The 27,040-nt window shown below is 42.8% G+C and overlaps 1 protein-coding gene across 1 annotated transcript; it reads left to right on the forward strand.

The window, feature by feature from the left end:
• Positions 1–12,939: 12,939 nt before the first annotated feature.
• On the forward strand, positions 12,940–17,232 carry LOC119867451 (ral guanine nucleotide dissociation stimulator-like). Its single transcript, XM_038583793.1, has 6 exons — positions 12,940–13,219; positions 13,607–13,717; positions 14,319–14,512; positions 15,086–15,145; positions 16,045–16,238; positions 16,476–17,232. Exons 1-6 carry the CDS (start codon positions 13,082–13,084, stop codon positions 16,982–16,984), a joined length of 1,206 nt encoding a protein of 401 aa, XP_038439721.1. The 5' UTR covers positions 12,940–13,081; the 3' UTR covers positions 16,985–17,232.
• Positions 17,233–27,040: the final 9,808 nt, after the last annotated feature.

The following is a 27,040-nucleotide window of genomic DNA, read 5'->3' on the forward strand; positions in this document are numbered from 1 at the left end:
CATTTACTTAGAGTCATGTATATAGAATTAAAAGACTGTAGATTTACCCTTTTTGTTCCCAGTATATGAGTCACATTGTACAAGCTCAGCAGTTACAAAATAGTATTATTCTAAGTAAATTTTCAATAGCTCATCTCTCTTGCAGATTAGGCGAAAATAAAAGAGCAAGGAAAAAAGATATAACTATGGGGGCATTTTGCTTTCTTGTGATAATTTGGCAAACTCTCATAGATGGATACTGACAAAGCAAGTCAATGATTTGGCACTTGTTAAAATTCTTTATCAGTTCTACTTTCTTTCCCCTCTCATTTCAAAATTCCCCTTGTCCCAAAGACATTTTTTAAAGATTTTATTTATTTATTCATGAGAGACACAGAGACAGAGACAGAGAGAGAGAGAGAGAGAGAGGCAGAGACACAGGCAGAGGGAGAAGCAGGCCCCATGTAGGGAGGCTGACATAGGACTGGATCCTGGGTCTTCAGGATCCTGGGTCTTCAGGATCACGCCCTGGGCTGAAGGCGGCGCTAAACCACTGAGCCACCTGGGCTGCCCCCAAAGACAAATTTTTTGCACTCCACCAGTTTCTAGGCTCACTCCAAATATCCCAGGAATACAAGCAACCCTGTAAGTTTGTTGACTTTATCATTGAATTTATACAAATTTGTCTGAATTCCTGAAATTTGGTCAGCAAGTATTATCCCCTGTGGTTCTTCCAGATTTTCACAAGTTCTTGAATCTTTTACTCCACCCCCAGCTTTCTTCTAGGAGACGCTCCTCTAGTTCACAGAGCTCTAATGCCATCTAATGATGGCCAACTGGGTGCGCTGTCTCAGCTTCCTGTAGCCACATTCTTACCTTCTTCCCCATTGTATCAGCTAAAGAAATGTTTTCCTATTGAAGGCTAATATTTTAACTTCTTTCTGTTGTAATTGTAGTAAGTCAATGATATCAGCCTCAAATAATAGTTTTATCTTGCTTTTCAACGTTTATGCCTCATATTTTTCCTGTCTTGTTTTGCAGTGACTATAATCTTCAGGATAATGTTAAATAATGGTGTTTCTGAATTTAATGAAACCTCTTTTAATTTCATCATTTAATATGATGTGTTCCTTAATTTTTTCTACTTTATGCTTATTTGATTTTTCTTTTTTTAAAGATTTTATTTATTTGAAAGAGCATGAGAGAGAGTGCGTGTGAGAGAGAGAGCACAAGCAGGGGGGAGGAGTAGAGGGAGAAGCAGACTCCCTACTAGGCAGGAAGCCTATGTGGGACACCATCCCAGGACCCCGGAATCATGACCTGAGCTGAAGGCAGACACTTAGCCGATTGAGCCACCCAGGAGCCCTATTTGATTTTTCTTTTTATCAGGCTTCTCTAATTGAATTCTTTGTGTATTTTTTAAATCTTCTTATTTTGGGACACCTGAGTGGCTCAGCGGTTTGGCGCCTGCCTTCTGCCCAGGGCGTGATCCTGGAGACCCGGGATCGAGTCCCATGTCGGCCTCCCTGCATGGAGCCTGCTTCTCCCTCTGCCTGTGTCTCTGCCTCTCTCTCTCTGTATCTCTCATTAATTAATAAATAAAATGTTAGAAAAAAAATCTTCCTTCTTATTAAATTCATTTTAATCCACCAATTTTCTGGGTGTTATTTGAACTACATCTCATAGGTTTTGATAGGTAGTACTTTTGTTGTCATTCATTTAAAAAATTTATAACTTGATTTCAAATGAGGTTTATAATTTCCTATTGGATAGATATTTGTGGAGGAAGGAGTGAGGGAAGAAGGGGAATCTTATATTTTGGTTGGAATATATGGATTTCATAAATTTTATCTTTCAGAGTTGAAAATTTCATTTGTACACAGATACATAATCAATGGTATGTGTTTCACAGATGTTTTAAAAACTTATTATAGTTTAGATCTGTTAAAAAAGAAGAACACAGGCCCAAAATGACATCACTTAGGTTAAGGCCCCAACTGGGCAATCCAAGACTTAATGCCTAACCTAATTGCAGTTTCACAAACCCAGGAATATAACCTTTGACCTGTCAGTTAAGAATTTTCTGGGCAGCAAAAACAGGGTAATCTGTCACATAGGCCCTCTTCATTTCCCTACAGGAAGATTAACCCACCTACCATTACCCTTTTGTCTCCAAAGGGAGCCGAATTCATTAAAATAACCCTTGTTTGTTTATGACTTCCTTGTCCCGATTTAAAGATCCTTCTGAAGAAAGAGAAATTAAGGAAATTAAGGAGTCAATCCCATTTACAATTGCACCCCAAAGCATAAGATACCTAGGAATAAACCTAAGGATGCCTGGGTGGCTCAGCGGTGGAGCGTCTGCCTTCAGCTCAAGGTGTGATCCTGGAGTCCCAGGATTAAGTCCCACATCATGCTTGCTGTATGGAGCCTGCTTCTCCCTCTATGTCTCTGCCTCTCTCTCTCTCTCTGTGTGTGTGTTTCATGAATAAATAAATAAAATCTTAAAAAAGTTAAAATCATTTCACAAGTGATAAATAAAGATGAGACATTTGAGTAAAGTATGAGTTTAAGGGAAGTCATGAACAGTAATTACTAATAGTCCACAAATTTTTAACGATTTTACAATGAATGGGATAAGGGATACTATGAAATTTCATACTGCATTTGATACAAATGAAAACACCCCATGCTCTTCCAAACTCTCATTTTTAACTCTTTTAAATGGAAATGAATTTGTCCACAGAGTTTAATTTTCTGCATGGTCCAAGGACAGACTTATACTTAGCAACTTCAATTCATACGTTTTGTAAGCTTAAGCCCTTGAACCAGGATCTGCAAATGGAAAATCCTTGAAATACTTAATGATGAGTTATGTCAGGAAGGAGTAGTAGGCTGAATAATGGTAACCCAAAGATTTCAGGTTCAAAAAAGTCTTTGCTGTGTGGTTAAGGATCATGGCATGTGAAGATCATTCTGGGTTTTCCAGGTGATCCCAAAATCCATCACAAACATCCTTATGAGAGAGTAGCAAAGGAGCTGTGACACCCAGACACAGAAGCGAAGGCCACTTAAAAATCGACACAGATTGAAGGGATACAGCCCTAAGCCAAGAATGCCAAGGAATGGCATCAGCTGCTGGATGCTAGAGGCGACCAGGAGCAGAACCTTGCACAGACACATGGAATTCAGACTGGAGGAAAACTGAAAGAGAATATGTAGCCCTCCAGAGCTAATGGAGAATAAATTGCTATTGTCTTAACCCATCAGGTTTGTGATAACTTAGTAGAGCAGCCACAGGAATCTAATATAGGATGAACATAAGCTAACGTGGACCAAATTAGAATATACAGGAAGTTTTTAAGATGCCTGGATTTGTAAAAAGTATTAGAGAAAGCCCCATCCTACTAAATGATGCTAAAATTCTCCATCATATTTTCTTATTTGCTTTTGATCCATCTATCCACCCCTGTGAAGGAGCCATTCATTTATACAACGAATATTTATTAAAAGCAAATACAAGCCCACATTCTGGAGAATATAAAGTGGCCATGGAGTTTATTTTCCACCAGAGCACAAAGACATTAGGTAACAATCTCTAACTTAATAATTGATTGAATGGAATCATTTTAAATACTATGAGGAAATGTAGGATGGTTCAAAGATGAGCTGTGTGATATTGCAAAACTTATTTAAAATGACTGATTTTTTTTTTTTCTGCTTTGTTTCAACTTGCTTGGCAAGGTTTGTAAGACATGTAAATGAGATTATGTCTAGCACATGGTAGCTTAATAAAAAAACAAAAACAAAAACCCTCCTCTTGCATTATTTTCTTTGTCCTGTGTGGATTATCATTTCTCTCCATAGACAGGAAATTACAGCTATGGTATTAGAATGTATACTCTCTTCACAAATATGCTTGTTTTTATATCATTATTCATTTATAACTTTACCAGAAAATGTAATTAAAGTTCATAATATATTTTTCTATATCAGATCCCTTAGTGTATATTCTTCAGGGCTATAAATTATGTGATAGTGTACCTTGGGCCCTTTAAAATAAACTATAAGAAGCTATCAGAAAAAGTTGTCTGTAGGGTATGGACGCTTGTCAGATTTACCTGGTCATGAATAATATCCAGGAAATACGGCATCATAGTTTAACTTTCCTATCTACTTAAAGCAAACCCTAAAGTCAACTCTAAAGTATGCATATTTTAATCATAATGCCATCATGTATTAGAAGTAAACTTCAACTGAACAATGTGTATGCCACAAAATCCAAGGATATATATTTATTAATCTGGATAGTTGCCAATAAGAAAGCATTTTAAAAGTGGCTGAGACAAATGAACATTGTAGAGAACTCTACAATTTTTTTAAATAGTGATTTTCTACCTCCAGTTAAATCAACCATATGAAATGAATATTTTGTCTTAGATTAACATTGATTTATGTGAATCTAAAACCAAACTGGGTCAAAATCATTGGGTAATCTATCTTTGAAAATAATGTAGCCGACCTTGGATTAAGGTATTCTATTTTAACTGGTTTTCCTTCTTATTGAACTGTTATGTTGGTTGATGTAGGTTAAATAGATTTCGTATATCTATAGCTGTATTAGAAAACCATCTGCTTTTATATCCAGTACAGTAAAATTATCAGCTCAGAGTATTTACAAACTTCTCTTGTTATTCCACATTATTTCTGGGGCTTCTCAAAATGCTAAGATAGTAAATTGCACCACCAACAAAAAATATTCAATGAATATCTGCCAAGACAGAATTAGATCACATCTATTTCCTGAAAGAACTTAAATAAGAAAAATGAAATTTCTTATTTGAGAAATAAGAATTAGCTTAAATGCTCAGCTAGTCATTGAAGGGAATGATGGTGGTTATAGCTTGCAAAACCCCTATGTGTAAAAAGAAATACAGAGTTAGCTCATAAAATATTTTAGCTTTTGATTAGGGAATTGAAGGATTGAGAAGTAGAAATATTTCAAATCAAGAGAGAACAATCTCACTGTTACTGTTATCTAAATGACAGTAGATTTCTGTTACCTTTCTTACAGGAGAACATAATCCAGCCTAATTATAATTTAAGGCATGCTATTAAAAATGAATAAAAATTAGTTCAGATTCTCAGAAATATCATGGAACATGCTTTTATTTGCATTATATATACCCTACTTATTGATAGATGCTGGATGGGATCCCTGGGTGGTAACTTGGCCATCCCAGTTGGTAACTTGGCCAACTCTTGACTTTGGCTCAGATCATGATCTTAGTAGGGTCCTGGGTAAAGCCCTGGGCAGCAGGCTCCATGCTCAGTGGGGAGTCTACTTGAGGATTCTCTCTCTCCCTCTCCCACTCCCCTCCCCACTCCAATGCTCTCTCTCTCTGAATCTCAAATAAATAAATATTTTTAAAAAGAAACTGAAGAAAAATATTTTTAAACATACAGTGTTTTATTAGTGTCAGGTGTACAATATAGTGATTCAACAGGTCCATACACCACCAGGTTCTCATCACAAGTGCGCTTGTTTTTCTTGTTTCTTTTTAAAGATGTATTGGGCTTATTTACAAGAAAGAGAAAGCACAAGAAGGAGGAGGGCAGAGGGAAAGAATCCTCAAGCAGACTCCCTGCTGGATCCGACAGCCCAGTGGGGCTCGATCTCAGGACCCTGAGATCATAACCAGAGTGGAAACCAAGATTCTAAGGCTTAACTGACTGAGCCACTCAGGTGCCCCACAAATGCACTCCTTAATCCCCATTACCACTTAAAAAAATCCCCATTACCTACTTAACTCATCCTCAACCTCCCCTCAGGTTGTTCTTTATAGTTCAGAATCTGTTTCTTGATTTTTCTCTTTCTTTTTTCCTTTGTTCATTTGTTTTATTCCTTAAAATCCACTTATTGAGGGTTTTTATCATGAATGAATTTTGAACTTTGTCAAATGCTTTCTCTGCATCTATTGAAATGATTATCTGGTTCTCATCCATTTCTCTTATTGATGTGATGTATCATGTTGATTGATTTGTGAATTATTGAACCACCCTTGCAACCCAGGAATAAATCCCTCTTGATTGTGGTCAATGATTTTTTTTTTTTTAATGTATTGGTAGATTTGCCTTGCTACCATTTTGTTGAGGATTTTTGCGTGTGTGTTCATCAAAGGTATGATCTTGGAGTTCTCTTTTTTTGTGGTATTTTTATATGATTTTGGTGTCAGGGTAATGCTGGCTTCATGAATTGAATTTGGAAGTTTTCCTTCCTTTTGTATTTTGTGGAATACTTTGAGAAGACTAGGCATTAACTCTTCTTTGAATGTTTCATCGAATTCACTTGTGAATCCTTCTAGTCCTGGACTTTGGTTTATTAGGGTTTTTTTGATTACTGATTCCATTTCTTTTCTGGTTATCAGTCTGTTCAAATTTTCTATTCCTGTTTCAGTTGTGGTAATTTATGTGCTTTTAGGAATTTACTCATTTCTTTTGAGTTATCCAATTTGTTGAAATGTAGTTTTTCATAATATTTTCTTATATTAGTTTATATCTCTGTGGTGTTGGCTGTTATTTCTCTTCTCTCATTTGCAATTTTGTTTATCATTGATCTGTTTTTTTTTTTTTTTTTAGTTTCTATAGTATTTATTTCTGGTCTAATCTTTATTATATCTATTCTTCTGGTTTTAGATCTTGTTTATTGCTGTTTTTCTAGTTCTTTTAGGTATAATATTGGTGTTTGAGATTTTCCCTGCTTCCTGAGGTAGGCCTGTATTGCTGTAAACTTTCCTCTTAGAACCACTTTTGCTGTAACCCAGAAGTTTTGAGGCATTGTGTGTTCATGTTCATTTGTTTCTGTGTACTATTTTATTTTTTCTTTTATTTCCTGGTTGGCCCATTCATTGTCTAATAACACATTATTTAGTCTCATTATATTTGTGCTCTTTCTAGATCTTTTTTTTCATGTAGTTGACTTCTAGTTTTGTACTTCTGGGGTCAGAAAAGATGCATGATATGACTTTAATCTTCTTGAATTTGCTAAGGCTTATTTTACAGGCTAATATCTGACCTGTTCTGGGGACTGTTCCATGTGTACTTGATAAAATGTGTGTTCTGCTGTTTTAGGATGGAATGCTCTAAATATATCTGTTAAATCCATCTGTTCCATTGCTGTAAATGGTTTATAAAAATCCCCTACTATTATTGTATTATTATTATTGATTACTTCCTTATGTTTGTTATTAACTGTTTTAAGTATTTGGATGCTCCTATGTTGGGTGCATAAATATTTATAGTTGTTATATCTTCTTGTGTCGTCCCCTTTATTATTATATAGTGTCCTTCTTTGTCACTTGTAACTATCTTTGTTTTAAAGTCTAGTTTAGGGATCCCTGGGTGGTGCAGCAGTTTAGCCCCTGACTTTGGCCCAGGGCGCGATCCTGGAGACCCGGGATCAAATCCCACGTCAGGCTCCCGGTGCATGGTACCTGCTTCTTCCTCTGCCTATGTCTCTGCCTCTCTCTCTCTCTCTTTCTCTCTCTCTGTGTGACTATCAGAAATAAATAAAAAAATTAAAAATAAATAAATAAATAAAGTCTAGTTTATCTGGGGTGCCTGCATGACTCAACCATTTAAGCATCTGGCTCTTGGTTTCAGCTCAGGCCATGATCTCATGAGTCATGGGGTGGAGCCGTATCTGGCTCCGTGCTCAGCAAGAAGTCTGCTTGAGATTCTCTTCCTCCTCCTCCCGCTGACTCTCCCTGCAACTCTCTCTCTCGCTCGCTCTCAAATAAGTAAATAAATAAATAAATCTTAATAAAATAAAGTCTAGTTTGCCTGATGTAAATATTGCTACTCTGATTTTCTTATGACAACCATTTGTATGATGGATGATTCTCTAACCACTCACTTCAATACGCATGTGTCTTTAGATCTAAAATAAGTCTCATAGGCAGGATTTAGATGGGTTTGGTTTTTTATCCATTTTGTCACCCTATGTCTTTTTGAAAATATATATCTATTTATTTTTTTTTAGAGAGAGAGAGACCATGAGTGGGAAGGGCAGAGGGAGGGAGAATCCAAAGCAGATTCCATGCTGAGCAGGGAGCTCAACATGGAGCTCAATCCCAGGACCCCAAGATCCTGATCTGAGATGAAGTCAGACCCTTAATGATCTAAACTACCCAGGTGTGCCTGTCATCTTGTGTCTTTTGATAATTATTGATAAATATTTATTGTCATTTTATTATTGTTTTGTCATTGTTTCTAAAGATTTTCTCTGATTTTTCTTCTTTTTCATATTTAATAATATTTAATATTTAATAATTAATATAATTAATATTTAATTAATTTCATTTAATTTACACAAACCATAATATACAAAGAAACTGGTAGTGGTATTATATTATAGTAAGTTTGTATTGTTGCCTTCCATATAAGATGAGAGAACAAATAAAGTCTACAGTTAACAATGTACAAGAGTACACTGAACTTTGATTGCTCATCAATATGTATCCAGAATAAATTCAGAGAATGAAGAAAAATTAACCAATAAAATTAATTCCAACTTATTGTTACAATAATTTAATTATAAGTTTTAGGTGATAGAAGTGATTTATACATATCATAAAAAACCTGGAAAATCTTGAAAAAATAAGGAGAATAATAACAGTCACCTCAAAACGCTATCTTTCATCTCTCTGCAATATACATATTCTGTTTCAGTTTTTAACCCCTTATTTCATTTAACATTAACTTTGGAGTATTTTCATGTTAATGAATTTCACTAATAAAAGATTTTTGGGAACTCCTTATAATCTCTAACAGTGTTATTTTATCCTGTATTTTTATTTTTGTTCATTTAAATTTTTATTTTAATTCTTGTTAGTTAAGGCATAGTGTAATGTTGTTTTCAAGGGTAGAATTTAATGCTTTATCACACATATAACACATAATTATTTTTAAATGCCTTTGTTTTAAATATGTAATTCCAGCTGTTATCTTACTGATCTAAATAATACTAAATATACATTCTGAATATCTTTAATGGTTTCTTTAGGATAGATTTCTAAATGTGGTCACCGTTCAAATGGTTTCTCATTTTTCATTTAACTCTTGCTGCACTGTGCCAAGTATCTCTGAAGAAGCACTGTGACGACACCATCTCTAGCACTGTATCCAGGTCTTTTTCACAAAATATTCTGTGGAGTTCTTTTTTGGATTTATATGCCAATTTAAATATCTTTAAGTTTCAGAAAAAAATAGTGAGAAAATAGAACTAATAATGAATTGATTGAATATTGTGGGATATGCAGTACAGTGCAGTGCAATCCTTTATGAAAGGAGACTGGTGATTTCTACTAGTATTCCATCCAAAGAGGGATAATGTTGCATCCCCTGCACAGAGACAATATAGAATCTAGAATATGAAGTGAAAGATGCCACCCTTCCTGTAGAAGAAATATGATTGATACGAGCCTAATGGTAACTGGAGGTTGAAACAATTGTCTTGCCAGCCGCAAGTCTGCAAAGAGGATTCTACTACTGTGCAGTCAAACAAAGCGTATTACCAAGTATCATCATCAGCTATGGTTATTGACATCCATCAGATGGGAACTGACCTTGCCCTATAAATGAAAAATAATGGCAAAAAAAGAGAATAGTACACATTCATTCACTTAGAAAAATTTTGCTAAAGCTTTTTAAAATAGAGATATTAGGGGCACCTGGATGGCTCAGTTGGTTAAGCATTCTACTCTTGATTTTGGCTCAGATCATGTCTCAGGGTCATGAGATGGAGTCCCATATCACACTGGGTGTGGTTCCTGCTTATAATTCTCTCTTTCTCTCTCCCTCTGCCCCTCCCTCTCAACTCCTGTGGTTGCTCTCTCTCTCTCTCTCTCCCTCCCTCTCTCTCTAAAAATAAATAAATAAAATAGAATAGAATAGAAATAATAAAAATAATGTAAACTTTTCCCAGAAATTCAGAAAACATAATTATTTAAAACATCTTATAATAATAATAACAGAAATAAAATAATGGATAAAAATAAAAAGTAGAGTAAATCCATTGTTAAGTATATTTATTTAAAATGTTTCTAAATATAAAATATTAATAAAATAAAATGATTAATTTCTAAATGAAATCTTAATCCACCAAATCTCATCAATCTTAATCCACCAAAAAGGAAGGAGAACAGAAATTTGAATGAAGCCTTATTATAATGAGAAAGGTTGTAGGTCTATAAACCTACATATGTAGGAGATTATGAAAATATAAGAATAAAACTTTGTTAATTATTCTGATCATTTAGAAAAAGCAAATATTTCTAGAAAACTTACAATTTATAAATTCAGATTCCTTGTAGTTGAAAAACTCTGAATAGACCAAAACATTAATATAATACTAAGTTTACAGCTCTAAAAGTCATCTTTGGACTTGTGGACTTAATAAAAGTTTGAGATGAAATCCTAGTTCTACGTCCTGCTCTTTGTAAAACTCTGATGAGGTACCTTTTCCTCAATTTCCTCATCTATAAAATGGGGACCATGATACCTATTTTATAGGATTGTCCTGAGGAACAACTGCATTAAGTATCTAGGAAGCGGCACTGTTCTGTACGGTGTGGTACATATAGGAGTCTATTTCACGGTATGGTTAGATGCTTTGGTAATGGATACAATGAAAATTGAAAATGTGTCGGGTATCTTGTCAAGTAATTATCAGCAATTTCTGATCTTCCTTGGAGAAATGTCTATTTATATATCCTTTGCCCATTTTTTTTAAATTGAGCTTTTTGTACTTATTATTGACTTATCAGTGCTTTTCATATATTCTGGAAATAAGTTTCTCATTAGGTATATGATTTACAAACATTTTATCCCATTATATGGATTGCTTTTTTATTTTCATTATTATGTCCTTTGAAGAACAAGAGCATTTAACACTGAAGTCCAGTACTTTTTGTGCCATATTGAAGTATTCTATGCGAAAATCAAGGTCAAAAGATTATCTGCATGTTTTCTTCTAAGAGGTTTTAGTTTATGTCCTGCATTTAGATTTAATCCATTTTGAGTTAGTTTTTGTATTTGGTGTAAGGTGAAGATGCACTAAACCGCTGAGCCACCCAGGGTGCCCTCTCTTTCTTAGTAAACAGAAATTTCACCACATTACAAACAGAGTATTCACAATCACTTGTAAATTTTAATTAGCTTAGTCTAGACCCCCCAAGTGACTCAGGGGTTGAGTATCCACCTTCGGCCCAGGGCCTGATCCTGGGGCCCTGGGATCGAGTCCCACGTCGGCCTCCCTGCATGGAGCCTGCTTCTCCCTCGGCCTATGTCTCTGCCTCTCTCACTCTCTGTCACTCTCATGAATAAAGAAATAAAAATCTTTAAATCAAAACAACACAAAATAATCCACTTAGGCCTTTGCTGGAAGGTGCTGCTTGTTGCTCGACTTGTGTTCCGTGGAGTCCGTGAGGCACGATCATCCTCACATTCGAGGCTTGCCGCTTTGTGTCACCGATGTGCTCCTGCCTCTTTATCCCTCTTTCTGCTTTTTGGTTTGATGAATTATTTTTTCATGATTCTATTTTAATTGCTCCATTTTCTCCATTCGAGATTCAGCTTTCTTTCTTTTTTTATTTAATGATCTTCAATGATGTTGCTTCTCCTCTGCCAACTTCCTGGTTCTGCACATGTGTCTGCGTGTGTGTCCGTGTCTCTGTTTCTCGGTCAGTGTGCGTGGACACACCACATGATTTCAGTTCAGTCGGGGTCAGGCTGGAGAGTCAGGGCCTCCTGTCTACGTTCAGTTCTGCGACTGACGGCAGGTTTCCTAGGGCCCAGGTCAGGGCGACCCACTGGGGGCACCGCCGTCCACAGCTCACCCAGGGGAAACGAGGGAAGGGCCCGGAACGCACGACAGGCAGGGGTTCAGGATGAGGACGGCCTCACCCCTTCTAGGCCAAGACCCCGACACCTTCTGTAGGGTTTGCCTTGGATTCAGGAGCCTAGGATCGTGGGGAGCTATTGCCCATCCCTGCCCCGGGGGGACTGTCATCTTCTGGGCCTCCAGAATGAGGGTACCGGTGCCCATGTGTGTGTGTGTGTGTGTGTGTGTGTGTGTGTGTGTTTGAGGAAAATAATCCCTTTATTTAAAATACCAAAAATTCCAACTACTATAAGATACCACATGTAAAAAACAAGACATAGTCTTGAGATGTAAAGGACACTGTCCCTAGAAAGTGCCTCTCTTTTTCTATTATTTTTTTTTCAATTTGGCTAATGGTGTCTACTGACACATATTTGGAATGTAATCTATTTATCAGCCAGCTGTTCTGGCCCAATGTGGATTTAGGATTTTAAAACATGTGTGGCTTTAGAGCTGTATAATAAAGTATAATCTTAAAAGTATCTTTTTAAAAGACTCTTATCATTGACATCACTGGTGACACCAATAAATAGCAGACATTGTAATAAGTAGTTTTTTGCAGTATTTTACAGCTAAACAGCCCTGCCATATAGGTAACATTAGTGTGTTAGTCCTGTGCACACAGGACCTCGTGGGCCTGGACGCATGTACACACCAAGGAAGAACGTGTGGGTGGAGGTATGTCCTGCAGGTGACACCCGCCTCCAAGGTCATAGATATGAGGCCACAGTGGCCTGGGGACGTCTGGGGGAAGCACCCGCTAGGATACCCCTGTCCCACAGGCAAGATGCAGACCATCCCCGACGGGCACAACAGCTTCTCCAGGGTCAAACCGGAGAAGACTGGACAGTCGTGTCTGAACCCAGGCGTGTGTTCAGGTTGGGCCCTGGGTGCACACAGTCCTTCCCTGGGGCCTGTGGACAGGGGTGTGGTTGTGTCCCTGTGTGCACAGGCCTTCGCCTGCAGGGAGGGGGGGCGTCGGCAGCACGAGCGCTGCCCCTGCAGCTTCCTCCAGGAGTGGGTCAGGGAGGGGGTCCCAGGAAGTGAGGTCACTGCCGTGTCACAGAGCCCAACAGAACTCGGAACCCCCGTAACCAGGCACCCGCATCCAGTGCAGCCCCAGCTCAGGCTCACTTGGCTGGAGACATCTGCTACTGGAGGATGTTCTCTTGCTGCCGGCCCACCTCTGGGGGCTCTGGCTCCCAGGAACCCCAGGGGTGCGGCTTGTTCCTATGCTGTAGGCAGTGGCTCCAGCATAGGTACCAAGGCATCAGGGCGGTGATCAGGAGGCGCCGTCAGGTAACACAGCGCAGGCCAGGCCAGGCCCCCTGTGCCACCATCCTGCGAGCCCCATTCCTTCCTCCTCAGGTTCAGGGAACCAGGGATGTGTGGGCAGGTCCCATCCAGGCTGGGGGACGCTGCAGGGTGGCAGGTTCCCCGGGGATCCCTTCAGGGTCACCCTGATGTCGAGGTGGGCAGGGGGGAAACAGGGTTCCTGAGGTCCTCTACCCGCCCCAGAGTCACCCCGAGGCCCTGCAGCCGCATCCCTTTCCTCTCTCCAGGGGTGGTGGGTGCCGCCTGCACTGTGGGGTGTCTGGGTGGAGGCAGCTGGGGGTGCGGCCCAGCCGAGGGGGCCAGACCGGGCGCTGAGGCCTCCTGCCTGGCTGCCGGGCACTGTCTCCACAGAGCTCCACCCGGGACGTGGGGCGCGAGCGGGAGGAAGGGGTCGTCTGCCCCACCGCCTCCAGGAGCAGGGAGGTGCCCTGCGCAGCTAACGGAGGCCAGCGCGGGCTCAGGGTGAGTGCAGGGGCTGGGCCCCCCGACACCCGGGCCCCGATGCGGCAGGAAGGGCCCCGGGTCCCAGAAGCCAGCCTGCTACCCCCTGGGCCCCCCGACACTCCTGCTCCCACATGAGTCTGGATCCCCTCCTCCCACACCTGCCCCCATGGCCCTGCCCCTGCCTGGGCCAGATGCAGAGTCCCTGCGCACAGATGTGTGGGAACATCAGAATAGAGCCCTCAGGGGAGGCCTGGTCCCCCGGGGGTTAGCGCCTGCCTTCCCCCAGGCCTGATCTCCAAGGCCCGGGATCGAGCCCCGCCTGGGCTCCCTGCACGGGCTGCTTCTCCCTCTGTCTGTGCGGCTGCCTCTCTCGGTCTCTCTCTCTGTGTCTCTGGAGGTCCTTGTACTGATCCAAATATTTTGAACATTTATCCTCTGAGATTGTTTCTCTGTTGCATAGTTGGTCCTGTTTGTGTAAGAGACAGGCAGGGAGCTTGAGCGGGAGAGGGAGCCCCAGCTCCTCAAGCCCACGGGGCCCCAGCGCAGGGCCTGCCGGGGCGGGATCCCAGGCCTCCGGGCGGCTCCCTGCAGGCTGCACGTCCCCTCTGTCCCACCTCAGGGTGCAGGGGCCGCGGCCGGGCAGGGGCATCAGATCGTCCTGACCAAGCTCACCCGGACGGAGCTGCTGGAGTACAAAGTCCGACAACTGCTGCTCGCCTTGCAGCGCAGGGACGTCATCTACATCTTCAGCTTTTTAGAGGATTATCGTACATTCGCCACCACGGACGAGGTGCTGGACCTGCTGTTCACCGAGTGAGCACCTGCCCCTCCGCAGCCCAGGGCTGGGCCACCTGCTGCTGGGGAGGCTGGGGATGGTGTGAGCTTCCCGGCCTCGGGCTGCTCCCCCGCCTGGAGCAGGGTCCCCCAGGGCCTAGCGGGGTCCTGGAGGGCAGCCCCGGGGCCTGGCCTGTGGCGGGTCGGCCAGAGGGGCTGTGCCTGTGCTCAGCAGCCGTCCTCCTCCCCGTGACCAGGCCTGTGCCTCCTCCCCTCCCCCCCATCACCAGGGTCCTGAGCGGCCTGTTTCCCCATTGAAAGGGAGGTTTGAGAGTCTATCGGGGGTCTGTGTCCTGGGGCAGCCAGACCGGGGAACCCCGGGACCCCCCAAGCCCACTAGGATATGGGCCATGGGCCTGGCCGGACCCTTTCATGCTCAAGCCTTCAGGAGGCCCCAGCAGGTGTGGGCGCTTCTTCCGGAGCTGCCCGTGGCCTCACGCACAGAGCTGACGGCCCCCGGGGCTCCGGCCTAGTCGGGGTCAGAGGGTGACAGCCCCCATGATGAGGTTGCATCCACAGGACGATTCATGGGATGTCCCCGCCCTCCTCTAGGTATGGGTGCATCGCAGATGCGTGGGGTAACAACGATGTGGTCCTGCAGTGCTGGAAACTGTGAGTGACTCCGGCTCCTGCAGGAGGGCCTTCCCTCTCCTGGAGGGCAGCGAAGGGGCTGTGGGGCGGTGGGGGGCTGCCCCCTCACCCCACACATCTGCAATTCCTGTGACAGGGAAAAGGTCTAATGCCCCTTCTGGAAAAGAGCGAAGGAGAGCGGTGGATGGGGTGCGGGCTTGGTGGGAGGCACTGGGACCCCTCAGGGAGACCTTCTCCATCCCCCCCAACCCTCTCTCTGCCCCACACCTGGGACCCAGAGCAGAGGGGGTGGGGAGCATCGCACTCCCCAATCTGGTGGCACCTGGACCCGGGGGCACAGCAGGTGCTCAGGAGGGCCGGTGAGGGCTCCCGGACCAGGCGGCCCCCGCCCCGTGGGAGATGGGAGATTAGAGTCAGTGGAAGGACACCCCCGGGGGCCCCTCGGGAGGGAGGCAGCCCAGAGCCACAGGAGGGAAGGTGGCGGTCCTGGGCGGCTCCTGGCAAGGCCTGGCAGGACACAGAGCCCGAGCCCTCCTGCCTTGGAGCTTCCCAGAGCGACAGTGTGTGCAGTGAGGGCAATGACAGGCCAGACGCCCCCCGTCCCCTGATGCCTGCCGGTGGACTCAAGGGGCAGGTGGGCAGGGACCAGGCTGAGGAGGGAGCCCCGCTTCTCCAGGAGAGATGGTGATGGTCACCCCGCTGGGCCTGGGCTCCCCGCACAGAGGCTGCATCCCAGCCCCTCCTCAGGGAGCAGGCCTGTGGCAGGCAGGACCGCCAGGTGGCAGGGGGACGAGGAGCAGGACTGGCCTCCGACACCCCGCGCGGGAAGCCAGGCCCCGGGTCCTGCAGGGCTTCCCCGGGACACCTGCATGTGACGGAGCCCTGTCTTCTGACGCCTGTGCCCGCCTGTCCCTCCCCAGGGCCATCTCCTTCATGATGGAAATATGGTTGAATTATTATGGGGACGACTTTCATCAGTTCCCAGAATTTCCCTCCCTTATAAAACTCCTCCAAATACTAAGACAGCACATGCCAGGCACAGATGCGCATCTCCGGGCCCTGCGTCACCTGAGGCAATTCAGACGCCTCCATGCAGCGGAGCGAGAGGCTGGGGGTGAGGAGGACTGGGGGTGGCCGAGCTGGGGACAGGGGGGGCCCGCGGATGCAGCCTCCGTGCAGCTGGGCCGGGAGCAGGGGTGGGCTCACACCCCACCCCACGGGCTGCAGCCTGGGGACACCTCCCAGGGCTCTTGCCCTCACACACGGGGAGTGGTGGGAAGAGTGGCCTTGATTTGGGAGGGACGTGGACAGTCCGTCCTGGTGGTGATACTTTGTCTTCTTGGATCTACAGCTTTGGCCCGAGGAAAACACCCTGAACCCACTCTGCAGCGCACCCCAGCTCCGACCGTGGGGCCTGCTGCCCCGTGGGGCCTGGCTGCTGGGGCTGAGGGCTTGGCCTGCGATGAGCCGCCTGCTGGGGAGGCAAAGCCCCTGCAGATAGTGGTCACTGCTGCCCTGCAGGAGTCCCCTGCACCCCTGGGAGCCCTGGAGGAGGAGCAGGCGCCACCCCCTGCTCTCGAGGTCGTGGATGTGCCCCAGCCACCTCCTAACTCGATGGAGCAACTGGCCTCGGGGATGGAGCAACCCGTTGAGCCACCCGAAGAGCCCGCCCCAGCTCCCACTGTGGAGCCTGGGGAAGGTTCAGGGTCTGAAGGGATAGTGGCTGCTGGAGATGAGGACTTGGTCAAGGCAGAGATGCTGGTTCCTGAGGTGAAGGTGGTGCACGTGCTGTTTGAACCTATGGTTCCCTGCCCCGATGAGGAGGAGCCCCCTGCTCCCATGGCCACCCCGGAGGAGTAGGCCCTGGTGCCTGCAATCGGGGTCCCCAGAGGGCCAGACCTGCAACCTGCCTCCGGAACAACCTGCTTTGACCCGTTAGCAGCCCCCTGACCACCTCGGGAGCTCGCCCCAGCTCCCACCGCGGGGCTCGTGATGGCTGCAGCCCAACAGGGGCTTGCCCTCACCTGTTATTTCACTGTTTCTATATTTTGAGTTTTTCTTTAACCTTTAACCTGTATAATGGCTTATAGAGTTTTATTGTAATAAAGGATAAGTTAACTTTACACAAAATTGACTCTGATGCTTTTAAATTACACAACATGGTACTTTAGGTCCATTCACAGTGTTGCAGGCCCGGAGCCCAGGTGACCAGGGGACACAGCCGAGGATCCGGGGCTCCCCCAGGACAGGCAGAGGCTGGGAGGACACAGGACAGCCGGGTCACTCCTGCAGCCAGGCCCAGAGCTGTGCAGATCGTGCCCCTACCCCGGAGCACCCAGTCCCATGTGCTCTAGGAGCTGCAGTAGTTACTGTGGGAGCTGACTCCAGGTCTGGACAGCTGGCCGCCGCCACTGTGGTTGTCCCTCCTGGTGTCACCCTGTACCTGGGCCTGAGCAGGGGCCTCCCAGGATAAAGAATCCCACTGAACTGTAGACCTGGCAGAGGGCTGGGCAGCTCCCCCAGGTGCACACACCTGAGAATCAGCACAGCAGGCCCCTCCCCCAGAAGGCCAGTTGGAAGGTCAGGGGAAAAGCAAGTTATTGACCAAGCACCACTGGAAAGTTCCAGGGGAAGTCGAGGGATTTACAGTATATAGAATCAGAGGATACTCCCTTTGTTCTTTCTTTCCTGTTTGTTTCTGTTGTTTCCCCACCCCCTTTTTTATTCTTTTTTACTTTGTTTTTTCTGTTTTCCTCCTTTTTCCAGTACAACATGTTGTTGGCCACTCTGCACTGAGCAAACTGACTAGAAGGAAAAACTCACCTCAAAACAAAGAATCTCCCACAGATCTCACAGAGAGAGAAACAGTCCTCTCTCCCACAGAGTTACAAAATTTCGAATACAATGTCAGAAAGCCAATTCAGAAGCACAATTATAAAGCTACTGGTGGCTCTAGAAAAAAGCATAAAGGATTCAAGAGACTTCATGACTGCAGATTTAGATCTAATCAGGCCGAAATTAAAAATCAATTAAATGAGATGCAATCCAAACTAGAGGTCCTAACGACGAGGTTTAACGAGGTAGAAGAATGAGTGAGTGACATAGAAGACAAGTGGATGGCAAGGATGGAAACTGAGGAAAAAAGAGAAAGACAATTAAATGACCATGAAGATAGGTTAAGGGAAATAAATGACAGCCTCAGAAGGAAAAATCCACGTTTAATTGGGGTTCCCGAGGGCGCCGAAAGGGACAGAGGACCAGAAAGTGTATTTGAACAAATCATAGCTGAGAACTTCCCTAACTTGGGAAGAGAAACAGGCATTCAGATCCAGGAGATAGAGAGATTCCTCCTAAAATCCATAAAAATCATCAACACCTCAACATTTAATAGTGAAGCTTGCAAATTCCAAAGATAAAGAGAAGATCCTTAAAGCAGCAAGAGACAAGAAATCCCTCACTTTTATGGGGAGAAGCATTAGGACAACAGCAGACCTCTCCACAGAGACCTGGCAGGCGAGAAAGTGCCAGCAGGATGTAGTCAGGGTCCTAAATGAGAAGAACCTGCAACCAAGAATACTTTATCCAGCAAGGCTCTCATTCAGAATAGAAGGAGAGATAAAGAGCTTCCAAGATAGGCAGAAACTGAAAGAATATGTGACCACCAAGCCAGCTCTGCCAGAAATATTAAGGGGGACCCTGTAAAAGAAAGAGGAAGTGCAAGGGAATAATCCACAAAAACAGGGACTGAATAGGTATCATGATGACACTAAATTCCTATCTTTCAATAGTAACTCTGAACGTGAATGGGCTTAATGACCCCATCAGAAGGTGCAGGGTTTCAGACTGGATAAAAAAGCAAGATCCATCTATTTACTGTCTCCAAGAGACTCATTTTAGACATAAGGACACCTACAGCCTGAAAATAAAAGGTTGGAGAACCATGGACCATTCAAATGGTCCTCAAAAGAAAGCAGGGGTAGCCATCCTTATATCAGAGAAATTAAAGTGTGTCCCAAAGACTGTAGTGAGAGATGAAAAGGGACAGTATATGATACTTAAAGGATCTATCCAACAAGAGGACTTAACAATCCTCAATATATATGCCCCGAATGTGGGAGCTGCCAAATATTTAAACCAATTAATAACCAAAGTTAATACATACTTAGATAATAATACACTTACACTTGGTGACTTCAACCTAGCTCTTTCTATACTCGATAGGTCTTCTAAGCACAACATCTCCAAAGAAACGAGAGCTTTAAATGATACACTGGACCAGATGGATTTCACAGATATCTACAGAACTTTACATCCAAACGCAACTGAATACACATTCTTCTCAAGTGCACATGGAACTTTCTCCAGAATAGACCACATACTGGGTCACAAATCGTGTCTGAACTGATACCAAAAGATTGGGATCGTCCCCTGCATATTCTCAGACCATAATGCCTTGAAATTAGAACTAAATCACAACAAGAAGTTTGGAAGGACCTCAAACACGTGGAGGTTAAGGACCATCGAGTTAAAAGAGGAAAGGGTCAACCAGGAAAATTAAGGAAGAATTAAAAAGATTCGTGGAAACTAATGAGAATGAAGATATAACCGTTCAAAATCTTTGGGATGCAACAAAAGCAGTCCTAAGGGGAAAATACATCGCAATACATACATCCATTCAAAAACTGGAAAGAACTCAAATACAAAAGCTAACCTTACACATAAAGGAGCTAGAGAAAAAACAGCAAATAGATCCTACACCCAGGAGAAGAAGAGAGTTAATAAAGATTCGAGCAGAACTCAACGAAATCGAAACCAGAAAAACTGTGGAACAGATCAACAGAACCAGGAGTTGGTTCTTTGAAAGAATTAATAAGATAGATAAACCATTAGCCTGTCTTATTAAAAAGAAGAGAGAGAAGACTCAAATTAATAAAATCATGAATGAGAAAGGAGAGATCACTACCAACACCAAGGAAATACAAATGATTTTAAAAACATATTATGAGCAGCTATACGCCAATAAATTAGGCAATCTAGAAGAAATGGACGCATTCCTGGAAAGCCACAAACTACCAAAACTGGAACAGGAAGAAATGGAAAGCCTGAACAGGCCAATAACCAGGGAGGAAATTGAAGCAGTCATCAAAAACCTCCCAAGACACAAGAGTCCAGGGCCAGATGGCTTCTCAGGGGAATTCTAGCAAACGTTTAGAGAAGAAACCATACCTATTCTCCTAAAGCTGTTTGGAAAGATAGAAAGAGATGGAGTACTTCCAAATTCATTCTATGAGGCCAGCATCACCTTAATTCCAAAACCAAAGACCCCACCAAAAAGCAGAATTACAGGCCAATATCCCTGATGAACATGGATGCAAAAATTCTCAGCAAGATACTGGCTAATAGGATCCAACAATACATTAAGAAAATTATTCACCATGACCAAGTAGGATTTATCCCCGGGACACAAGGCTGGTTCAACACTCGTAAAACAATCAATGTGATTCATCAGGTCAGCAAGAGAAAAACCAAGAACCATATGATCCTCTCATTAGATGCAGAGAAAGCATTTGACAAAATACAGCATCCATTTCTGATCAAAACTCTTCAGAGTTAGGGATAGAGGGAACATTCCTCAGCATCTTAAAAGCCATCTACGAAAAGCCCACAGCAAATATCATTCTCAATGGGGAAGCACTGGGAGCCTTTCCCCTAAGATCAGGAACAAGACAGGGATGTCCACTCTCACCACTTCTATTCAACATAGTACTGGAAGTCCTAGCCTCAGCAATCAGACAACAAAAAGACATTAAAGGCATTCAAATTGGCAAAGAAGAAGTCAAACTCTCCCTCTTCGCCGATGATATGATACTCTACATAGAAAACCCAAAAGCCTCCACCCCAAGATTGCTAGAACTCATACAGCAATTTGGCAGTGTGGCAGGATACAAAATCAATGGCCAGAAATCAATGGCATTTCTATACACTAACAATGAGACTGAGGAAAGAGAAATTAAGAAATCAATCCCATTTACAATTGCACCCAAAAGCATAAGATACCTAGGAATCAACCTAACCAAAGAGGTAAGGGATCTATACCCTAAAAACTATAGAACACTTCTGAAAGAAATGGAGGAAGACACAAAGAGATGGAAAAATATTCCATGCTCATGGATTGGCAGAATTAATATTGTGAAAATGTCAATGTTACCCAGGGCAATATACACGTTCAATGCAATCCCTATCAAAATACCATGGACTTTCTTCAGAGAGTTAGAACAAATTATTTTAAGATTTCTGTGGAATCAGAAAAGACCCCGAATAGCCAGGGGAATTTTAAAAAAGAAAACCATATCTGGGGGCATCACAATGCCAGATTTCAGGTTGTACTACAAAGCTGTGGTCATCAAGACAGTGTGGTACTGGCACAAAAACAGACACATAGATCAGTGGAACAGAATAGAGAACCCAGAAGTGGACCCCAAACTCTATGGTCAAATAATATTCGATAAAGGAGGAAAGACTATCCACTGGAAGAAAGACAGTCTCTTCAATAAATGGTGCTGGGAAAATTGGACATCCACATGCAGAAGAATGAACCTAGACCACTCTCTTGCACCATACACAAAGATCAACTCAAAATGGATGAAAGATCTAAATGTGAGACAACATTCCATCAAAATCCTGGAGGAGAACACAGGCAACACCCTTTTTGAACTCGGCCACAGTAACTTCTTGCAAGATACACCCACGAAGGCAAGGGAAACAAAAGCAAAAATGAACTATTGGGACTTCATCAAGATAAGAAGCTTTTGCACAGCAAAGGATACAGTCAACAAAACTCAAAGACAACCTACAGAATGGGAGAAGATATTTGCAAATGACCTATCAGATAAAGGGCTAGTTTCCAAGATCTATAAAGAACTTCTTAAACTCAACACCAAAGAAATAAACAATCCAATCATGAAATGGGCAAAAGACATGAACAGAAATCTCACAGAGGAAGACATAGACATGGCCAACATGCATATGAGAAAATGTTCTGCATCACTTGCCATCAGGGAAATACAAATCAAAACCACAATGAGATACCACCTCACACCAGTGAGAATGGGGAAAATTAACGAGGCAGGAAACAACAAATGTTGGAGAGGATGCGGAGAAAAGGGAACCCTCTTACACTGTTGGTGGGAATGTGAACTGGTGCAGCCACTCTGGAAAACTGTGTGGAGGTTCCTCAAAGAGTTAAAAATAGACCTGCCCTACGACCCAGCAATTGCACTGTTGGGGATTTACCCCAAAGATGCAGATGCAATGAAATGCCGGGACACCTGCACCCCGATGTTTATAGCAGCCATGTCCACAATAGCCAAACTGCGGAAAGAGCCTCGGTGTCCAACGAAAGATGAATGGATAAAGAAGATGTGGTTTATGTATACAAGGATTATTACTCAGCCATTAGAAATGACAAATACCCACCATTTGCTTCAACGTGGATGGAACTGGAGGGTATTATGCTGAGTGAAATAAGTCAATCAGAGAAGGACAAACATATGTTCTCATTCATTTGGGGAATATAAATAATAGTGAAAGGGAATAGAAGGGAAGGGAGAAGAAATGGGTAGGAAATATCAGAAAGGGAGACAGAACATAAAGACTCCTAACTCTGGGAAACGAACTAGGGGTGGTGGAAGGGGAGAAGGGTGGGGGGTGGGGGTGAATGGGTGACGGGCACTGAGGGGGGCACTTGACGGGATGAGCACTGGGTGTTATTCTGTATGTTGGCAAATTGAACACCAACAAAAAATAAATTTATTATTAAAAAAAAAAAAGTAAAAGCATCCTCTTTAGTCATCTTAAGGATGCACCCTAACTTCTTGGAAATAAAAATAAACCCCAACTCAAAAAAAAAAAAAATAAAGATCCTTCACTTTCATAGCCCTCTGGAGCTCCCCTCCACTTGCTAGATGAAATGTTACCTGATACGTGAATCGATTAATAAAATCAACTAGGTCTTTAAAATGTACTCTGTTAAACTTTTATTATTTAGTAGATTTATTCCTTAACTGGATCTTTCCAGCGAGTTCCTAATAACGCTAAGGTGTCTGTTCTTATAACTCTTCCAGATGTTCTTCTAAATACACAGTGCCTCTTCTTTAACTCACCAGGGCTCTCGAAAGACTGAACACCTGCTGGGTCTGCTCCTACATTTTCCATTCACTCTTCAATATGTGGCAGTCTGTCTTTCTTCCCAAAAGGCACCCTCAGTTACCAGTAATTTCATAATTACCGCATACAACGGATACTTCTCAGTCCTTATCTCCCACATTGGTCTCAATTTGCAGCCACATTTTGGAGAGTAAAGCTTTATAATCAATTGTCCACTCTAAGAATATATAGCCTTTTTTTTATAAGTCTCATTTTGGAGAGATATTATTTCATTTTCATAAGGCTTGAAATAATACTGAAGTGACAGGAATTGGAGAAAAATGGTTGATATTTTTCAGTAGGAGAAGTAATGAAGTTGAAAGTTAAAATTCATATACAGTCCTAGATACAACCTAAGTTACTGTAAAATCCTTGCTGCATGGTTTCTGATCCTCATGAAATGAAGTAAAGTAGGATTCTGGCTCCCCATTGCCACACATCTCCCCACTCTGTGTACCTCCATAGGTCATGTTTGCTGGGAGCATGGGGCGGAGGCAAGGTTGGAACTTTGGCTGGAGCTGTCTATCACACAGGCCCTGGGTTATGCTTTGTCCTTTTAGCACAGGAGCTTTCTCTTTTCAGAGTGCATTGTTTCCACAGCTCTCCTGATGATTCCATCTGTAGTGTTGCTGGGGTTTCTGGGAAATCACACCTTGTGGGTGCTTTTCTGAGGTCTAGTTTCTTGGTACCAGGAGAGTTGTGAGAGAGGAGCCCAAAACAGATGTGTAAGATACTGCTGGGTCCAGCCTCTGGGTCCAAATGATGCCTTGGAATCAGGCAGAGGAGGACAAGGAGGACATTGAAGGGAGTTCAGAAGTCTGGGCCCAAATTTAGGAAACACAGGCAGATAGCTGAAACCTCTGGGAAAGCAGACAGGTACCATAATGAAGAAATCCTCGATTCCTCAACAAATTTCTCATCTAGTTAGGAGCTTTTTGTGTACTTCTTGCTCAGATAGAAAGGAGACATGCGCTTCCACCCCCACTCCCACCCCCAAAATGCAGAGTGTAGAAGGAGGGAAGTGAGAGAGCAGAAGCTAAAGGCAGAGCTGGACTTTCAGTGTTTTCTGAATTTGCTTTGAGAGAACATTTCTCGGTTCTTTCACTTTTCTCATGATCCTTGAAGCAGCAGAGGTCATTTTTACATAAATGTCTCTCCCTTTGAGTGTGGAAATGTTGATGGAACTTTTGAAGATGTTAATTTTAAGTGTTTCACATCCCCAAGTAGCATTAACAACACATGAATTGGATTACCATATGGAAAATGACAAGTTTTCCCTCTGTACATTGAAGTCAACAGGATGCAGAAAAATCTATTGTTACTTGTTACGTGTTACTTGTTACTGCTGTTTTGCACGTTAAAAATAAGCAGAGTTAGGGTCAAGCTGGGCTTCTATTCTTCAGTTCTTCCCTTTCTCAAGGTTGCTATGTTACTCTTTCAGGGTAGACTTGAAAACTATCTGCTGACATTTGGAAAAATGAGATTCTTTATTATAAATCATATAAGCTTGGTGCTTTTTTTTTCTTCCAAGAAAGTGAGAAAACAGAAATTTACCAGGTTAGAATGAAATTTAACAGACTCTGATAATTAATGGCTCAGTGTTTAGATCGTAATTCCTCACTTCTTTTCTTTATGGGGAAATAATCATCAACCTTGCAGCTGAACCACAGTACAAAAAGTGAGGCTGGATTTGTGGACTAGAAGTTGGAGGCTGCAGAAATATACATGTGGATGAATGTGTTTTTGTTTTAACCTTTAGTGATACAATTATTTGTAGGTTCTTCTTGCCCTTTTCCCATCATCTTTTCCCAATTTTTCTCAGCTCAAAGCATCTTTAAGTGGCCATGATACTTTGAGCTCGGGGTAATTATAATAGGGCAATGTGGTGGTCAGGATGGAAGTGGCTGTGTAAATGGACACATTTTTATTTTCTGTGATGTAACTTGCCATATTGCAAACTAGCCTCTCAAAGACGTTTTTTTTTTTGTCCTGATTTTTCAAGATCTTTTTATGTCTTTTTTTTTTGAACCGAAAAGTATAATACTTAACAACAAAACAAGTATTTATTGATTGTCTACTATGTGCCTGGCATTTATATTGGAGTTAAAATGATATGAAAGGCAGTCATTGTCTCTTATCAGAGTTCAGTTGTCAGTCTCCCGTAACAGAGCCATTCGGGTTATCTCCTCCTAAATGGTAGGCTACTTGCACATGGGGCTAATAGTGGGGCAACCTGATTGTGCAGAGGCCAGAGGTTTGGGCAGTGAAAATGAAGTGGGACAGCTAGGTCCTTGTCTCATGGAGTCGAAGAATGAATCTCAATGGACAAAAGAGAGCATAAAGTGATAGAAGTTATTAAGCAAGAATACAGAAAATGCTCTGGGGAGTGAGAGGGGTCCTGACAGGCACTGGGGACTTGTAGGGTTGGTCTTTTATTGAAAGCCAACTGGGGGGATCCCTGGGTGGCGCAGCGGTTTGGTGCCTGCCTTTGGCCCAGGGCGCGATCCTGGAGACCCGGAATCGAATCCCACATCGGGCTCCCGGTGCATGGAGCCTGCTTCTCCCTCTGCCTGTCTCTCTCTCTCTCTCTCTCTCTCTCTGTGTGTGTGACTATCATAAATAAAAATTAAAAATAAAAAAAAGCCACCTGGGGAACTTAAATCCTTTCAGTATCTCTATTGATATCACTGCTGATAACACCTTTAATGGCTTACTTCCTTTTTAGGGATCGATAATTTTTTGTTGGAAACAAGTAGCTGTTATAATAAGACCCCACCTCTGACACTTAGGACAGGATGGCCTGGTTTGTTTCTTTATCTCTGGTTTCCTTTCACTTCCACATTTTTGGAATTTTTGTGAGCCTGATCCCATAACCCCGTGGCTATTTCTCCCTACCTAGTCCCACCTGTGCCCTACTTGAAAGAATTCACCCAAGGCAGAGCAAAGAAGTTAAGTTCATTGAGGATACAAGGGAACAGCCTTCCAGAAAGCAGTTGGGGTGTAGGAGTGAAGAGGTATGGGAATATATGGAATTTTCCTGTTTTGGTGACTGTGCCTGGTTTTAAGTTAGCTCATTGGTCAGCTAGGGCCTATGGCTGTTTTTAAGTGGGTCACCTAATGAGCCTGTTTGCATTCAGCCTCATTTTACCTTACTCAGGTTTCCATTGCTCAAAACTATTGCCTAAAAGCAGCCTCTGCACAAATAAGCACTTGAAATATGGCCAGTCTGGACTGAGATATACTCTATGCATAGATCATGCACTGGATTTTGAAATATTAGTATAAAAAATAAAATACTTATTAATAATATTTATATTGATTATCTGTTAAAATAATAAGGTTTGGTTTTATTGGGTTAAAAATAGTAAAGTTAATTTCACCTATTTTTTTCTTTTTAGCTATACTTTAAGGAATTATTTTATTTTATTTTGTTTTTTTGGGGTTTTTTGAATTCTTTATTTTATTTTATTTTATTATTTATTTATTTATTTATTTATTTATTTATTTTTTGAATTCTTTATTTTAATAAAAATATTTATGTCTATACATGGATGATGATATTTTTACAGTTTAAAATTGATTTATCATCTTTTAGTACAGTATAATTAACATGCGGTGTTGTATTAGTTCCAGGTATACAATATAGTGATTGAACAATGTCTATACATTACTCCGTACTCATCATGATCGGTGCATTCTTAATCCCCTTCA

Source organism: Canis lupus, chromosome 34 (assembly GCF_011100685.1).
Source record: "Canis lupus familiaris isolate Mischka breed German Shepherd chromosome 34, alternate assembly UU_Cfam_GSD_1.0, whole genome shotgun sequence".
In the NCBI taxonomy this organism is placed as follows: Eukaryota; Metazoa; Chordata; class Mammalia; order Carnivora; family Canidae; genus Canis; species Canis lupus.

Bases quoted from the DNA above. Each gene is read 5' to 3' on its own strand.
- LOC119867451 (XM_038583793.1), top strand. From the start codon at position 13,082: ATGTTCTCTTGCTGCCGGCCCACCTCTGGGGGCTCTGGCTCCCAGGAA. The intron at 13,718-14,318 runs GTGAGTGCAGGG...GTCCCACCTCAG, and splicing joins GAGGCCAGCGCGGGCTCAGG to GGTGCAGGGGCCGCGGCCGG. The intron at 16,239-16,475 runs GTGAGGAGGACT...TTGGATCTACAG, and splicing joins AGCGGAGCGAGAGGCTGGGG to CTTTGGCCCGAGGAAAACAC.